The sequence below is a fragment of the Protobothrops mucrosquamatus genome, unplaced genomic scaffold (assembly GCF_001527695.2).
Source record: "Protobothrops mucrosquamatus isolate PMUCROS unplaced genomic scaffold, P.Mucros_1.0 scaffold_257, whole genome shotgun sequence".
In the NCBI taxonomy this organism is placed as follows: Eukaryota; Metazoa; Chordata; class Lepidosauria; order Squamata; family Viperidae; genus Protobothrops; species Protobothrops mucrosquamatus.
Genome location: NW_015386333.1, coordinates 148,793 through 167,703, shown reverse-complemented (window position 1 = coordinate 167,703; position 18,911 = coordinate 148,793). Strand labels below are relative to the sequence as shown.

At 36.3% G+C, this 18,911-nt stretch overlaps 1 protein-coding gene across 1 annotated transcript in view; it reads left to right on the top strand.

The window, feature by feature from the left end:
- ITGA2B (integrin subunit alpha 2b) overlaps positions 1-18,911 on the top strand; it is a 55,832-nt gene that overhangs the window by 32,713 nt on the left and 4,208 nt on the right. The window contains exons 17-26 of the mRNA XM_029287224.1: positions 1,071-1,222; positions 2,255-2,380; positions 3,334-3,401; positions 4,868-5,015; positions 6,105-6,188; positions 6,719-6,798; positions 13,080-13,160; positions 13,296-13,401; positions 13,528-13,680; positions 14,625-14,732. Of these exons, the coding sequence (XP_029143057.1) occupies positions 1,071-1,222; positions 2,255-2,380; positions 3,334-3,401; positions 4,868-5,015; positions 6,105-6,188; positions 6,719-6,798; positions 13,080-13,160; positions 13,296-13,401; positions 13,528-13,680; positions 14,625-14,732 (1,106 nt within the window). The remainder of the gene's footprint in view (positions 1-1,070; positions 1,223-2,254; positions 2,381-3,333; positions 3,402-4,867; positions 5,016-6,104; positions 6,189-6,718; positions 6,799-13,079; positions 13,161-13,295; positions 13,402-13,527; positions 13,681-14,624; positions 14,733-18,911) is intronic.

Below are 18,911 nucleotides of genomic sequence, written 5' to 3'. Positions count from 1 at the left end.
AGATAAAAATCGAGACAGTGTGAATTCTGAGGTTTCAGGGTTCTCCCAGGTGAAAGATTTTTCAGAAACTTGGAAGTAATACACTACAACAGTGTTTCTCTAGCTTAGCAACTTTAAAGTAGGTAGATGTCAAATCCCAGAATTCCCTAGCCACCCAGGTTGATTGGGGATTTCCCGGCAATTGAAACCCACACATCTTAAAGTTGCCAAGGTTGAGAAACACTGCTGTAGAGATAGTATTGCACACAACACATTTTTTTTATTATGCAAAGTCTCTGATGAGGCAGGATTAGTAAGATTCATTAGTTTCTTAAGCAATATTTGTAGAAAGTTAAGAACTAGTTCTCCTGAGACAGTTAACAAATGTGTGCAGCTTTACCTGATTGCCACAGTTTTTGTTTCTATGATGAGAAAATTTTGGAATTTAATTTTTAATAGGTACATGAAAACATGGTTATTTATTAACATATCAGATGCCTAACATTTCAGAAAGAAAAAAACCAGGATGAATCTCTGTTTCTTAACTCAGCTGTGCCAGAAATGAAATTAACTAGTCCAAAAAAAGTATTTTGCTGATTTCTTTGAGAAAGTAGCTGAAAGTAAGAAATGAGGTATTAACTCATGTTTCCCACCCATCCACCAAGAGGTACTTTCCACATTTGTTTATTTAGATATGAAAACTACTGATTCTATTTTGGCATTAGTGGTTATAGTAAATGGGGGAAGGATCTTAATCTAATGCCCCATAGAATGCTGGATCAACTCCCATTAATCCTAAATAGCACAATATTGCTGTCAAGTTAGAGAATAGTGGTCCTCATCACTATACGAGTGTACAGTTTTTCCGTTACACATTCCTAAATTTTCCGAATTCTCACATAGTATTAATAAAGAACATAAGTCTGGACTATAAAAACACTGCAGATGTTTGAATCAAAAGTCTTTTCTTGTACAATAGAAGACAAGAATTTGGTATTCTAGTTATCAATATGTATATTGTAGATTGTGATTTGTCTATTAATCTTCATCACCATCATATTGTTTTTTGCCTGTTTCCTTGTGTCTGCTAGAATTAAATACAGAGTTACAGCTGGACCATATGAAGCAGAAATTTGGGAGGCGGCTTTTCTTGCAGCAAACCAACCAACCAAGCCAGATATTCCAACTGAAACTGTCCAGAAAAATTCCCCTGACCTGTAAGAATGTCACGGTTTACTTACGGGTAGGTATCTCAGGCATCAAAAGTGTGTCTTTGTTTCTGTGTGCATGTGTTTGGAATAGTAAGGAATGGTTGAGCAATAGGTTCTGCTTTACTTCGGAAATTATGTTCAGCTTTGAAAGTTGCAGCCCAAGATTTGCAGGGAAACAAAGAAGAATGCTGAGTGCGTTTTCCCTTCTCTACTTTGGGAGCTACCAAGGCTACCTTCTTATGTTTGAACTTTTAATCTGTCATTTTACAAATCTGGTCTTGGAAGTTTTGGCCCATTTGTGGTACTTTCCTGTCTTGGAATAAAATTCTTTATGCTACTGTATCAATATCAATATCCCAACACCTTCAGAAGAGGAGAATAATTTCCAGATGTGAATGTTCTACAAATCTCAGCAGCCACAGTCAGGAAACATGACTAATGGCAGGGGATATTAAGAGTCATAGTTCAATAAAAACTAGACAGTTTCTATTCTTTTTTTTCTAGGAAATTTGGTTGGTATCTTAGCTTTTGACAAAGCTCCTGCATATTTTTCACTGCATAAATCAAAAACAATTTAATTATGGCTATTATGTTAGCCTAAATAATGCGGAGATTAACCATTCCATGGTGATGTTGAGCATGTGAGGAAATTTGAAATTGGGAGAGAGTTTCCTGCTCTTAGAATTATAGAAATGAGAAACAGTGTTATAAATATTAGAGTTACTGCCTTGTTGTTTTGGCAGGGCTTTTGTGTCTTTCAGTTTGACAAGTACTACTTAATTCTTTTGTGCCTCTAGAAATTTCTCTTTGCTGAGATGAGAATTTGCGACTTCTAGAAAATCAAAAGTTCCCCACCTCTGTGTTAGAGTTACAAACCTTCCAAAAAGATGTAATTTGAGCACATATTTTCCAATTGGATGTCCTCCAGATTTGTCAGATTACAGCTCCAAGCTTGCTAGATGGAGATGATGGAGTTGTAGTCCCATATATGTGGAAGGTGCCCAGCTGGGAAAAACTTACCCCATGGGATCTGTAAACTGCTTTTTACATACACTCCTTCCCAGGATCAAGCTGATTTCAAAGACAAACTGAGTGCCATTGTTGTGAGCCTCAACTTCAGTTTGGCATCCTTCTCCAGAGCTGGAATTCTGCAACCTATTCTGTCTGGCCAATTGATTGTCCAGGAACAGGTAAGACTTCTTTCTTCTTCAGATGAAAGCAAGTGCACTGGGAACTACCACATTCTGCTTATAAGTTTGGTTTTTAATTTTATATTGTGGTTATTATTTTGATATGTGGTTTGCTTGCTTGTTTGCTTGTCTGAATGCTTGTTGAACATAGGGTTTATCTCTAAAATAAGTGTTTCCAAAGAGGTGGTTTTGGTAAACATAGCCTATGCATGCCCAAGAACAAGTCTGAGTAGATGGAATATTCCTCTTCCAGAACTGCGTGCAAATTGTAGATCACAGACAATAATAAACTGTTTAGTCTTAAGGTGCCATGAGACTTTTGTTACTGCTATTACTAAAGTAAATAATTTTGAATTATTTAGCTAGCTACTGTTTATAGAAAGACTGGAGCAGTCCCTTCTGGACTTGGATGCAGGCTATTTGATTAGAGGTTATGTATGTCTCGTGGAAAAGAAATGGGTTTTGTACATAAAAGGTTTGCAGACTGAGGGCCCTAATGGATTTAAATGCAACTTCGGAGCCACCAAAGTTGCTACCAAATGATATTTTTTATGTGAAAGAATGGGAAAAATTATTGAACAGAAGGGATCCAGTCATATTAATTGTAAACATAAATATAATGTTAATTCAGTTCAAAAGGAGATTAATCTAAATTAGATGTAGTTTTTGTCTGGCTTCATTCACTTATTTATTATGAAATTATCTTATTTAAGAGATGGGCAATTGCAAAGGTATGTAGTTAACTGGACTTGGTGAGAGGTTCTGCATGCTCTGCATGCTACTTCATATCTGGTATCTTCGTATCTGTAGATTGAAGGGATTTTTCTTATGTATTCCTTAATTAGGGATAACATGGAATAGCATGGACTGTGTATGTAGCAGTCCATACTCGCCTCCAAATTATATTTGCTATTCATTCAATGATAACTGTTTAGGTTTCCTCTTATCCACAGACCCGCATCATTCTAGACTGTGGAGAAGACAACATCTGCATTCCAGATCTCAAACTCTCTGCTCACACGTAAGCACCAATAGCTTAGACTGGGTTGGCCACAATTGCTGAGGGGTGAGAAAAAAGCATAGTAATATGCTGATAATGTTTGTAATTTTTCTGGGTCTTTTATTATTTATTTTATTAATCAAATTTACGTGGCTGCCCATTTTACAGAAAGCAATTCTGGGCAACCATCTTTTGTGGGACTTCCATAAATCTCCAATAGTAAAACATATAATTAAATTGCAGAGATGATCTATAGTTTATAAGAAGGACAAAGGTCACCATCACTAAATTTTTATTATTATTCTTAAAAATAGTTTTATTAGTCCATTTTTAAATAAGCATATGTAATACAAAATGAACAATTCACCCCAAGCAAAGAAAATGAAAACACAACAAAAGAAAATAATAGAAACAAGAAATTACAAACATATTCCAAGTTCATCTGAGGTCTTTAAAAGGAGACACTAAGCTTTCATGTTCATCAAGCCCATCCAATATTTTTTTTCAAAGGAAGAAATAATGTGACATTTTTTAATTGACAGAATATATAATTTTTTCAAGAATTGCTAAATCATACATCTCTGGAATCCATGTATAGCATTATTTCCATATCATAAGTATTATGATACCATAAATATAGTATTTTTCCTTCTGCTAATTCCTTTTTGCTATTCCTGGTGCACAAAAAGTCATCTTTGTTCAGAACATACTAAATTCCAAGTACAATATGAGTGTCTTTAAAAACCAATGCTTTCCCAATTTATAATCATATTGTACAATATTATTCCAAAAGGAGTATAATGAAGAACAGGACCATAACATTAAAGTGTCAGAAATTTGTCAGTGAATATGATACTTATAGTTTCAATTAACATTAAGTAAATGTTAAGACATTGCAAGAAAAATATGTTCTGATTAAGTTGTCTGGAAGCTCAGATTTACCAAATATTTCTGCAGAAATCTATATATGTTCATCAGTATCCATACAACTCTTCACAATCTGGTTGAGACAGATCTTTAATACAAAGTAGACTTATGCAAAAAATGTTGCTGGATTTTGCATCTTCCTTTTCTTTCAGACAGTTCAAAAATCATATGCCATTCATTTTTTTAAATGAATAAAGAAAGGCAGTCAGATGTCAATGAGTGGGAAGGCAAAATATGTCCTTTCTAATCCAGCAAAATGTTTCAACTTCCACCGGTCTTCCAGTTGACCTTGGTGCAGTGGTGGGATTCAGCCAGTTTGCACCACTTCAGCAGAACCGGTAGCTAATTTTTTGTTGCCCAGGCCCAGAATGGACTTCCGGAAGCAGCATCCACACAGAGAACCAGTTTTTCACATATTTGAATCCCACCACTGCCTTGGTGCATACTCAAACCTCAACCAACAATTTTGCCTTGCCAATTGCAATATTCTAATTACTGATGCAGAAGAATAATGCAGCCATTATTTAGTAATCTTTCCTTTCTATGTTTTTATGTCTCAGGAATGAAGCTTTCCTGCTTGTTGGGGCCGAGAATGTGGTTCTCATCCAAATTACAGCAACAAATGCTGGAGAAGGAGCCTATGAAACTGAGTTAGTGGTGGAGCTGCCATTTGGGGCTTACTTCCAAAGAGCTAACAGCAGTGCACAGGTGAGGTGAGATACAGTTGTTGAATTTTAGATTCCAGCATCAGTCACTACTGAGTATTTTGGCTAAAGTTGCTATGTATTGTAGTTCAGGAATATCTGAAGGCCAATTTACCCCGTACGGAAAAGCGGTTTTGTCATTGTGGCTATACACTGACAGAAAATGCAGTCTTGTAGTCTGTTATGCCTCTTATGGAACAGAGCCAAAAAAACCACAAATGTTTTCACCTCCTTTTTATTCCATTCTTAAAAGTGTGTTTTAAACATTATTTCCAAAAAATATTTACATTTTTTTGCTTCTTGTGATCACAGGTCAACCCTGAGTTGACTGGAAGCTCAGATTTACCAAACTTGATCATCATGTTGATCATCCTCCCCCTCTGAGGGAAGTGGATGGTTAAGAAATAGGAAATATAAATAAATAAAAATAAATAAATTTGGATATATTAAATTATCTGCAATACATTTGGTTGAAATCAATTGCTGCATATTAAAGAACTGTGTTATATAACAGTGTTCAGGCTCTAGGGTTGTCAAACTGCTGGCCTGTAGGCCGGCTGCATCATACAGAGGCCATGCCCACCCCAGCTCCGGCAATGCAAAAAAAGTCACGATATGTCGCGATACATCACGTGACGTGGCGAGTTTGACACCCGTGCTCTAGATTGTGAGTATAACCACACTGCAAGTCTCTTTCGGTTATACTGCTATATTTGCAAGTATCTTAATTCAAAACCATCTAGGATTTTTTTTGCACCTGGATACCACACATGGGGGTTGGACTAGATGACCTCCAAGATCCCTTCCAACTTTATTATTATTGTTGTTGTTGTTGTTGTTGTTGTGTATTATAAGTTTTTCTGAGATTTAACTTTCTTTGAATTTGATTTGTTTTGTGCTAAAAGCATGAGAAAATCTGCTGCCATATATAACAAATTTAGTTTTGCTTCAAAAGGGGCTTTGATGACCTAGAAACAATCTTTCCAGTTGAATAGCAATAGTATGAAAATCCTTTCATTCATTTTGTCATACTGTTCATTCAGTCTTCCAAGGTTAAGTATACTTAAACACACTCCATCCCTTTTGCCTGCAGAAACTGATCTGTAATTTCCGCAAGGAGAATGAAACACGATTGGTGGCTTGTGAAGTGGGCAACCCAATGAAATCCCATACAGAGGTAGGGGATACATTTCTAAAATGAACTTGTTTTCAAGTTTGCTCTGAAGTCTGAAAAAGTAGCAAAAATGGAAAATGTTTTTCTCCATGTAATAGACAAAATTATACTACATTTCCTTTAACTTGGTAAATAGAGCTGAATGGGATCTAAACAAAACTAATGCTTTTTCCACCAATGCATAACACTTTTATTTTTTGCATATAAACAGAATAGAATTGTTACTAATATCTTTTGATTAATACATACAAAGGCAGTTACTAAATTCTATTCTAAATTCTAAAATCCTAGTAAGCAGGATTATTGTCACATGACTTATCTGATTAATATTATATCACAAATCCACAGTCTAGCATCTACAGGCACATAGATAAGTTATTGAGAAATTGTAGCAGAAAGTAAACCATTGACATCAAACAGCATCCTAGGTTGTTACAAAGTTTTTTCTTAACCTATTGGTCTTAAGCTCTCCTCTACTCCCTGATTTCAATATGGTCATTCTCACTTTTTTTCTTGCCCCTTATTATTTGCAGATCAAATTGGATTTGGAACTAAGTATTAGCCAGCTAGAAGATGCCAATAACAGCATTGTCTTTGTGCTGCAACTCAAGAGGTAACACTCAACCAGGCCTCACTGGCTTAATCTCTGAAACCAATTTCTCTTTTTTAACCTGGAGTTTCCCAAATGAATTACAACTTCTGGATTCCAAGCCATTATCATCCAACACATTTCCATGGAAATTGTAATCCTGGCAGATTTGGTGGTGCTAGACTGGGGACTGCTGTTGTACCAGCGTCCTTCAGCATTATCCAACCAAAAGGCAGAGAAACAATCCTATATCTGTTTTATCTATTTTTATTTTATTAAAAAAGTTAAAATTCAAAACTTCAAAAAATTTGAACAGAAACAAACAAAAATAACACACAAAACAAGTAAGACATTGAAAAAAAGTGCATTAAAAATACAAGAATCCATATATACATATTATCCTTCTCCAAGATAGCTGCTGAATGGTAAGTACTTTTCTTTTTCCTGCTGATGATATACTGATTTTGCTGCCAAAGATGATTCTTTGGCAATGCTGCTCCCTGGATTTGATTGGGAGCATTTATAAACGGCCCAAAATGGCTTTTGGACGGCCGTAAACTCTCCTGGGAAGAGGAATCTTTTTTTTTAAAGTTTTTTATTTATAATACAGTTAAAAAAAGAAAACATTGGACATGACGTAACATTCCAGTATAAACATTTCTATCAAATTATTTCTCTTCTTACATTTAGTTCTTTATCTCTATAAATAAATATGTGTTATTTATACAATACTTAATTCATTTCTCTATTTGCTAGCCTAAGATTATATACATTTCTATCTTAACACTAATCTGTAACCCCAACAGTCCTCCTCGATTCCCACCAATAGTAAAATTTGTCCCAGATTTCAAAGTATTCTGATCCACTCTTATCCTTCAGTTCCATCGTAAGCCTGACCATTTCAGCGCAAGATAGTATTTTATATAGTAACTCTTCCTCTGTGGGAGTTTCTTTGTTCTTCCATTTTTGTGCAAACACCAGTCTAGCAGCAGTCAAGATGTGCAACATCAAATAGATTATCCCCTTGTCATATTTCTCTATGGTTATGCCCAATAAGAAAAGTTCACGTTTTAGCTCTATCTCCAACATTAATATTTCTTCCAACCATTTTCTTATCCTATTCCAATAATTACAGGCTTTAGGACATTCCCACCACATATGGTAATAGGTCCCTATTGCTAATTTGCATTTCCAACATATGGGTGAGAGATTTGGGCCCATTTTGGCTAACCTTATGGGTGGGAAATGCCATCTGTAAAACATCTTGTAGAGATTTTCCTTATAAGAAGTAGCTAAGGTGAGTTTCCTGTTTCTTTCCCACAATTCTTGCCAGATATGCAGATCAATATTAAAGCCAAAATCCCTACTCCACGTTAGCATAGTTTCCTTGACCTGCTCTTCATACATTGCCTGATCTAGAAGGTAGTGGTATATTCTTTTAATCATTTTGTCCTCAGTTCCTAACTATTTTATCTAGCTCTATCGGCTCTGTTTTTATACCCCACTCTTTTTTATCTTTCCTATATCTTGATTGCAGTTAGAGATATGCCCACCATTCCAATTCTATCCCTTCATCTTGAAGATTTTTCCTTGATTTCAATTTTCCTCTGTCATCTAATATATTTTTATACGTTATTACTTTCCCTAATTGTATAAACATTGGGTGTATGTGCATTTCCAATGTTGAAATCCAATTGGGAACTTGCATATAATTTTGTTGCCTAATTTTAACCCATACATCTATTAACACTCGTCTGATATAATGCCTCCGAAAGTACTGGTGGATCTTGTATTTCTCATCCCATAACATAGCATGCCATCCAATCTGCATATCATGACCTTCCAATCTTAATAATCTCCTATTTTTCAATTGTATCCAGTCCCTCATCCATATTAATACTGTAGCTTGATAATATTTTTCCAAATCTGGGAGGCCGACACCACCCCTTTCCTTAGAATCTTGCAGTAATTTTAATTTAATCCTTGCTTTTTTCCCTTGCCAAATAAATTTAAGTATGATTTGATTAAAATTTCGAAAAGATTCCTTATCTAATTTGATTGGTATACATTGAAACAAAAATAATATTTTGGGTAGCACATTCATTTTAACTACGACAATTCTACCCATAAAAGAGAGCTGTAGGTTAGTCCAGGTATCCAAATCAATTTTAATCTGTTCCATTAATTTATCGTAATTATCTCTTTTAAGTGTGGCACATCTAGCTGTTAGTTGTATCCCTAAGTATCTTATTTTCTTTGTAGTCTGGATACCTAATCTATCAACTAATTCATTTTTCTGTGCTCCAGTCATATTCTTAACAAGCATTTTGGTTTTTTCTTTATTTATCTTTAGGCTTGCTATTTCACCATATTCACCCAGTACTTCCATTAGCCTTGTCCCTGATTGTAGTGGCTCTTCAATTATAAAAACAAGATCATCTGCAAAGGCTTGCATTTTAAATATTTCTCTCTTGATCTCTAATCCTTTGATCTGCTCATCTTTTTGAATCACTCTAGTTAATACCTCCAGGGACCATACAAACAGTAATGGAGGTAATGGACAACCTTGCCTTGTGCCTTTTTGAATTTGGAAACTTCCAGTTGTTTCTCCATTAATTATTACTTTAGCCGCCTGTTTGGAATAGATTGATTTAAACATATTTATAAAATTCTCCCCAAAATCCATATACACCAGTTGATTGAGCATAAAGTCCCATTTCAAATTATCAAATGCTTTTTGTGCATCAAGAAAAATTAATCCCATTGTTTTTCATTGTGAACCTCATAGTATTCCAATACATCCAATACAATCCTAACATTATTTCTTATATATCTTTTGGGTAAAAAGCCATTTTGATCTGTATGTATAAATTCTACTAAGAATCTTTCAAGTCTTTTAGCCATTATGGCCATAAAAATTTTATAATCTGAATTTAATAATGAGATAGGCCTATAATTTTTAATAAACGCCGAATCTGAGTTTTCCTTGGGAATCAGTGTGAGAATTGCTTCTTCCCATGAAGTCGGTATTTTCGCATTTTTTAGGACCTCATTGAATAGTTCTATTAATATTGGACTTAAAGATTCTTGCAAAATTTTATATATTTCTGCTGGTAAACCATCCGGCCCTGGTGCTTTATTGGTTTTTTGTTTCTTAATTGCCTCTGATAGTTCTAGGGGTGTTATCTCTTTATTCAACATATTTTTAATCTCTTTTGAAACTTTCGGTAGGTCGGCTATTTGCAGATATTTTAGTATATCATTATTTTTCCGTTCTTCATCTTTATATAATTTCTTATAGAACTCATAGGCCACCATTTTCTTCCCCTTCATTCTGATATACCATATCGCCTTTTTCATTGTATAATTTACTAATCCTCTTTTTATCGTTATGTTTATTCTGTAAGCCAACCATCTCCCCGGTTTATTGGCATTTTCAAAAAAGTTTTGCTTAGTACGTTTTATTTGCTGCCCCAATTCTTCCTTTTCGATAGTGTTCATCTTGTGCTTAATTAGGTCTATTTGTTGTTTCAGGTCACGTCTTTGTGGTTCATTTTGTAGATTTTTCTCGGCCCTGTTAAGTTCTTCTTCTAAATTTCTTTGTCGCTGTAGTTTAATTTTATTTTCTCTGGCCATATAAGCAATTGCAATACCTCTCAGGTAAGCTTTGGCTGTGTCCCATAAGTTTTGGCAATTTGTATCTTCCTTTTTATTCATCTGAAAAAACAGACCCATTTGGTCTTCCAATTTCAATTTGAATTCTTTATGTTTTAAAATTGCTCTTTTCAGGGTCCATCTCCTTATTTTCTTTTGCCCTTTCCATCTAATTCTGATTGGGTTGTGATCCGCCCAAGAGTTCGTGTCAATTGTAATATCTTCCACTTCCGAATTTAAATCTACTGACAACCACGCCATATCGATTCTGGACCATGATAGATGTCGCCCCGAATAGTAAGTATACTGCTTTTTCCCTGTATTCCTCTCCCTCCAAATGTCCTGAATATTAAACTCCTCTACCATTTTTAGGAAGGTACTAGGTAATGTTCCTCTAATTCCTTTTCTAATCTTATCACTTTTATAATCTAGATGTCTATCCGCAATTGCATTGAAGTCTCCCATTATATAGATGTTGTCATATTCAAACTCACTAATAATACTATGTAATTTTTTATAGAATTGTTTCTGCCCTTCATTCGGGGCATAAATTCCCATGAGGGCTATTTTTATTTTATTCAATATTACTTCTCTTATTAGAATTCTATCATCTTCATCTTTATAAATTTGATTTGCCAGAATTCCCTCTTTGATATATGCTACAACTCCTCCTTTTTTTGTTGTGAAAGTGCTGCGAACATATTCCCCAATTTGGGGCGATTTAGTAAGTGTTGGTGTTGTTTTTTTATATGAACTTCTTGTAAAATTATTAAATCCAAATTCATCTTACTAAGTTTATTTTTTAAAAAATTCCTTTTTAATAGGGAGTTGAGACCATTAACATTCAGGGATAAAATCTCAGCACTTTCTTTTACCTCTTTATCTATATTTAGATCTTGTTATTATTGTCAGTCTAGACTCTTTAACTTGTGGTTCCTTTTCTCTTTCCACTAACAGTTTTGTCGATCTAGCCTCTTTAACTTCTTTGAGTCTATCCTCATCGTATTTTCCATTGTCTTTTCCATTATCTATATCCTCTCCTTTGTGGGAAGAGGAATCTTGAAGATTGTAGTTCCCTGTGGCATTAGTTCCATTCCCTGTGGCATTAGTTCCATTGTGGGAGCTGTCAGGAAGTCAGTGGTCATCCATCTTTATTCTCAGCAGTTCATTTTTTAAAACATGCCTGGGTTTTAACTTCACTTTTGAAGCTTCTGTTACACTTTGCTCTTTATCTTTAAAAGTTGACCAGGTTGTTGAATGCTGATCTATTTTAACCTCCTGCTGGACTTTATCTAGTTTTTTTTCCCTTTTCCCTTTGATTTCTATTGTTTTAAATAACTTTTGCTTTTCCATAAGGAAATCATGTTCCTGTGTTTTCATTTGATTTACATCTATATTTGACTCTCACCACAGGGATTTCACAATTTATTAATTTGCAAAAATATTAGACCTTTTTTATTTTTCTTTTAATTTTGGATTGAAATATCTAGAAAATATCTTCCCTGCTTCTTTTATTTATTTTTTCACTCTGAAGAATATTATTTCTCTATTTCCTGTGTTCTCTTATCTATTGTTGCTTAGTTACACAGAGCAACAATGTATCAAATTACAGACAGGCAAATGTGGCTGGCATCTGAAAAAACATAGTTTGGTAACGTATAATCCCTAGTAGAAAGTTTTTTTAAGAGGTTTGATGAAATGATAAAGGTTATGAAAAATATTTAGATGCAAGTAACTGTAGATAAATCAAATTCACAAAAAGAATTTTATTTAAAAGTGGCAGATTTTGTGAAGAAGATTGAAAGAAATATGGATCTTACAGACTTTGAACTGGTGGATTGCACATGCCTTCCTGAAGTTCAAGGCTGCATTCCTTTACAACAGCAGAAAACTGAATGAAGAAATGATAAATTGTTTTTTCCTAAAGGACTGAAGGAGATTGGGGAATTAATTTATAATGCTTAACTGGAAAACAATTTCATTTGGACTCTTTCGGAAGATAAATCGACTTTGGAGAATAGCCTTATTATATTTAACTAGACAACAATTGTTAAGAGATGGTATCAAAAGTAAATGTGGACATATGATTCAGGATGAATCAGTGTTAACTGTTGGGATGATTTAGGAAAGATAAGAAACCATGGTAAACTTTCTACGAGTTGATTACAATAACAGTTTGTTAACAGAGCGCTTTGAAATTTTAATCTTGCTTTTTTATTATTGTTCTAGCTGTTAACTATTTTGTCATTAATATAGTAGATAGATGACAGGTTAATAATCTGCAAATGGAATAAATAGTTTAAATTTTTTGGGAGGGGCTGTTTCTCAAGGAATGGAAAACTAATATTGTTGTAATATATTTATCAGTATTCAACTGAGGGGACAATATGTGTATATGTGTGTTTTTAATGTCCTTTTTTCCAATATCTTGTTTATTTTGTGAAATTGCTTTACATCTTAAATCCTTCTATGTTGCCAATTATTCTCCCATTCCCTCACTATTTTCTGTAGATAGCTTTCTTATAACAACACTTTGCCATCCTTTATTCAAATTGATTTGAATGTTCCAATACTGTAAAGAAATATCGGGGGTGCCTCAAAGGTGAGAACCATTCTAACATTTTAATCATAACTTCAAATTTCTTCTGCAGTAAGAATAGCCGTAACCCCAACAGCAATATAAAATGGTTGCAGGTTCCACTCAAGGTTGATGCACAGGTAGAGCTGTTTGGGTGAGTACAAGCCATTTTGCTCAACCTCTTCCATTAGAATATTACTTTTCAGTGAATGCAGATTATTTTTTTAATCTGCTGGGCTGATAAGAGGGATACTTTTTAATTCTTGTATTTTGTGCTCTTTGTTCCCAGAATCTCTATACCAGCTGCAACTGTGCTCCCATGGACTCTTGAGGACTTTAAAAACAAGAGCAATGAAGTCGGTGACTATGGACCGAAAATAGAGCATATCTATCGGGTATCAAGAAACATACATTAATTGGAAATATGGAAGTTTTAGCCTAAAATTGAGACTTTTCCCTATTAAAGATCTCTTTTCTTTCTCTTTCTCCATGCCTGTCTTCCTCCCACCACCATTCTTCAGTTGCAGAATGCAGGCCCTAGCACAGTATCTGGAGCTGATCTGCTTGTGTATTTCCCCAGTCACTTCTGGAAAGGCTTTTTGCTTTACATCACAAGAGTGAGCACAGAAGGCAACATCATCTGTTCATCTACAAATGAGACCAACCCTCTAAAGGTAGGACTAACAATAGAAAATAGACTTATTACACAATGCTAGAACATCTCATTTGCATTCATGAATTAATCCATGGCACATTCAGGTTAAGGATTCAAGAAGTTGATAATGGAAAGACATCTGTCATCAAGAGCCCATCAAGAGTAGAGTGGATTAGTTAGAATGTGTTTAATTTAATGGGATTGACCAATGGCATAACATGCTTGCTATCAGGAATTGGAAGATTGGAAGAAATGGAAAGGTTCTGGAGAAATTACCAACATTCAGAATCTACAAATGGCTCTTCCCTTGACAGTCTGCAAATTCTGGCTTCAAAAGTTCCAGATGATTGCAATGATTGCATGTATGCAATCAGAATTTGAATCAGAGAATTAAAAAAAGGGAAAATTCAAGGGCTGTGATGATCAAATTATATCCTCAGCTTGATTTGTTTTAACTTTGGCTAGATTTTTTAATATGTTTTATATACGGTATTAAAGCTACTCAGGAAAGATAAGGTATCAGAAGGCAGGACTTCTGATTATCCAAATCAGCTGATTAAAATTTGTATCAAAATTATCCATTATGGTATCATTTTTTACCCTGAACTAAGCATAATGGGGCATGTTGGATTTTGATTGAGTATGTTGTGTCAGCCCAATCACTGTGGTATACAATAGGTTGTGGTTTAGCCTATTGTGGATACAGTATATTGAACAAATAATTAGTATGATAAACATAGTTCCCTAGCTAGTTATTTTTCTATTATATTTTCAAATTCAAATTTTCAAATTCAGCATGGAAGAGCATTGTGCCATAAAGAACTTGTCTCCTTAATAATAAACACATTATTGTCTATCCATTGAGGAAGCCCTTAATATTGTCTTCATCATAAAAGCAGACATGCAGTAAGAAAGCAAGGAGAGAGAAGGAAATCATAATTGAGTGTCTCTTTTTCATCATAGCTAAAAGTCCAGGAGCCCACAATTGCTCCCAGCAACCTGACTATTCCCTCATGGCGTTGGCATGAGAGGCGTGATGTCAGCCTTTCAACATTCAAGGAACCCATTGAGGTGATGAGTCTTTGCAGGAAATGCTTAGAGATTGCCTCAATGCTCTTTGTTGTTTAAATTTTATAGGGTAATCCAAAACAATAGACCCTGGATCTGAGTCCCATTTCTTTGCTCTTCATAAATGAGATTTATGAGATCATAAATGAGATACTGACCCAATCTGTAAACTTGAGAGTTACCTATCTTGCAGTGTTGATCTAAAAGTAAATGACATAAATATTGTATATATTACAATTCCATAAATATTAAGCATATCTTCATACTATTTCAATTTGAAATATTAAGGTGGGAACTGTTTGTTTTTAAAATGTCAAGATTTGGAAATCAAGAGGCTTTCCAGCCCTCCTCAATTTACTTAAACAAACTGGCAGGTTCTGTGAATGCAAAAGCTAACCCAGGTCTAATCCACATCTGCTCCCTCTGCCTATAATTTTCCCTAAGAAAGAAATTGTTATCAGTGAAATACAAAACATTACTGTTCAGTCACACTTCTGCTCCCAACGGGAGTGTTCAGTTTAATACTGCAATTATTTCCCACCATAACTTTTTCTCTTCTATGCTGTTCTGTTTCTTTATGAAACAAAACATAAAGTGGATTCATCGTCTGCAATAATCTTTTTCTCTCCTGTCCTCCAGTAAAGATTTAAAGTCTAGTTCATGGAGTTCCCAATGTCCCAGTTTTCCTGCTTTAGAAGCATCTTTTGTGTCCTGATTTTCCTGATTTATAATTGTCTTCCCCAGCTGTTGTGCTATTCAGAGATTTGAATTGCAAGTTTGCAGTCACATGCTCCAATAGCCTGTGAAAGGCTGTTGAAGCTTTTTAATACATTGCTTTCTTTCTTTTACATCTTTCCTCACCGCTGTAGGGAGTACTGTAGGTAGGGAGTGTGTGAAGGGATCTTTGATTTCTATTCATTCATGAGCTAGTGCAGGGGTGGGGAACCTTGGCTCTTTTATGACTTGTGGACTTCAACTCCCAGATTTCCTGAGCCAGCCATGCTGAGGGGAAAGGGAGAGGTTTCCAAGCTGAGCCATGCTGGCTCAGGAATTCTAAGAGTTGAAGTCCACAAGTCATAAAAGAACCAAGGTTCCTCACCCCTGCACTAGCTCATGAATGATTAGAAATCAAAGATCCCTTCACACACAGGTTTCTTACCCCTGACCTAGTGCAAAAAGTGGGATAGAATTGTGTGATGCATGTCAGAAAGAGAAGATACTTCAATTACATGGTCTCTCTCTCTCCTCTCTCTCTCTCTCTCTCTCTCTCTCTCTCTCTAACACACACACACACACACACACACACAGAGAGAGAGAGAGAGAGAGAGAGAGAGAGAGAGAGAGAGAGAGAGAGACGGTCATTTTAACTTATCTTGTAGATGCCCTTGCTTTTTTCCCCCACCACTGTGATGCAGGGTTGCAAGAGCCAATTACAGCACCGATGACATTATTGTGATTGTTAGTGTTACTGCACTTTTCACAAAAAAAAGTCCCTTGAAATGACTTTTGGTCCACAATAGTAGCTGTTCGGGTCTGGAAGGGCTGTTGCTTGCCTCAGCTCGCTTCAGCTCAACTTCAGTGGCTGATGTCTTTCCATGATTCCTCCCTCCCTCCCTCTCTCCCTCCCTCCCTCATTGTCATACTGCCTCTTCTGCCAGTGCAGCAAAATAAGTTAACGGAATGACCCTCCTGTGGGGGAACACGGAAGATTTTCTTTTTTTGCAGCCTCTCCTTCCTATCACAAGTTAAAGAGTTCTATTCTGCTGTAGTCCCACTTCACTTATATAAATAAGAATGTTTCCAGTTTATGCTTTCTATTACTGTTGACAAAAAGCTATTGCAAGGGATTTTTTTGTGAAAAGAAAAAGATGGAAAAAGCAGCAAGAATGAAAGGGAAATTTACAAGATGAGAATATCTGGATTTTTTTGAAAATCATAGATGATGATAAACATCTGCCAGCAGAGACACGCTGACACAGCCAGAATTCTGTCATACTCTACAGCTAGAGCAAAGTGTGATCGGAGCTGCCGTCTCTCTATAAATATTGGTGGGTGGGTGTGGAATGCTGGCTTAGTTGCTGTAGGTGGGTTGGTTGGCTGTGTAGGGGTTATTGTTTGCGGATTGTTCAGCTGTTTCGTAACAGCTGAGTAGTTGAGGTGCTGGCTGTGTGCCCATCTGACCAACCACTGCCTAATCAACACATACTTCATCCACAAGGGACAAAGATACAAACAGATAGAAGGAACACCTATGGGATCACCCCTCTCACCCGTCATCGTAAACCTATACATGGAACACTTCGAAACCAACGCCTTAGACAAATCTGAACACAAACCCAAACTTTGGCTCAGATATGTAGATGACACTTTTGTAATTTGGCCACATGGGAAAGAAAAACTGGACAACTTCCTCACACATCTCAACAGCCTACACCCCAAAATACAATTCACGATGGAAATAGAAGCTAACAACCAACTCCCCTTTCTGGACGTCCTAAACCCCAAAAAACAAAAAACCCAATGGCTCCCTAGGACACACCATCTACCGGAAAAAAACACACACCAACCGCTACTTAAACGCACAATCCCACCACCCTGCACAGATCAACTCCGTAGCCAAGACCCTCATCTCCAGAACCAAACGCCTAGCCGACAAAGACCACCTGAAAACTGAATTACACACTCTCACAAATGTATTAATCTCCAATGGATTCCAAAGAAATACAATTACCAACCTAATCTAAAAGGAAACACCCCCCAAGAACCGAGACATAGAACAGTACAACGACATCGCCCTCCTCCCCTACATCAAAGGCACCACAGATAAAATCAGCAAAATTCTCCACAAACACAATATCAAGACAGCCTTCGGCACCGACCAAAAAATAGCCAACATCTTAAGAAACCCCAAAGACAGGATCCAGCTAGAAAACCAAGGAGTCTATGAAATACCATTCAAAATCTGCCCAGCCACATACATTGGACAAACTAATAGGAGAATAAATGCCCGCATCGCAGAACACAAGAACACAGTCAGAAAAGAAGAAAAAACTTCTTCCCTCTTCCAGCACCTTAAAGCTACAGGACATGAAACTGATTTTGAAGGAACCAAACTAATCTCCAAAACTGAACACCACAACAAGAGAATAATTATGGAAGCCATCGAAATAGAAAAACACCCCCACAACATGAATAAATGTGACGATAACACCCGCCTACCAGACATCTGGAAACTAGCCCTAATCAACAAACGAGTCCTAGCCACGAAAACTGACACCGGACCCAGAACAACACAGTACACCACCACCATTCACCCTCACGAGACCCAAACCCAAGCCCAAACCTCAGACAAAATGCAACCACCATCCAGAAGCCAAACCACGACGACATCACCAGCTGCTGCACCTCCCTCCGACCCCCACACAAAGCAAACGGACACACGTTATGAACACAGAGCTAGACCGCAAACTCAAAGCCAAACCAAAGCCCGGTATACTACATCACAGCCTTCTGCTCTGGACATCCCATCACAGAACTCAGGAGGTTACAACGCTAAAGCCCAGGATGTTACAACACAGCCAACCACCCAGGATGTTGCAACACAAAACTCAGGATATCACTACACTAGATCTCAGGATGTAATCACACAACCCATTACCCAGGTCGTTATAACACAAAAGACTAATGGGCACACAGCCAGCACCCCAACTACTCAGGATGTTACGAAACAGCTGAACAATCCGCAAACAATAACCCCTACACAGCCAACCAACCCACCTACAGCAACTAAGCCAGCACTCCAGACACCCCCACCAATATTTATAGAGAGACGGCAGCTCCAATCACACTTTGCTCATACAAGCACAAAGCCGAAGACCCCAGCCTGAAGATGACGAGTGGGACCTCGTCGAAACGTCGCCAAGACATATATATATATATATATATATATATATATATATATATATATATATATATATAAATCACAGAAATTTCTTTAAAAACGTGATCCCTGGGTAATTCCATATTAGAACAGTGAGAAAACACGAGCACCAGGGAATATGATAAAATAATTTGGTTTAATATTAAAATTACTAAAATTACTAATAAAATCAATTAAAACGCCTAGCTTTCGTCAGCTATCTGCTGACGTCCTCAGGGCTCAAGATGTCAGTCCATGGGAGT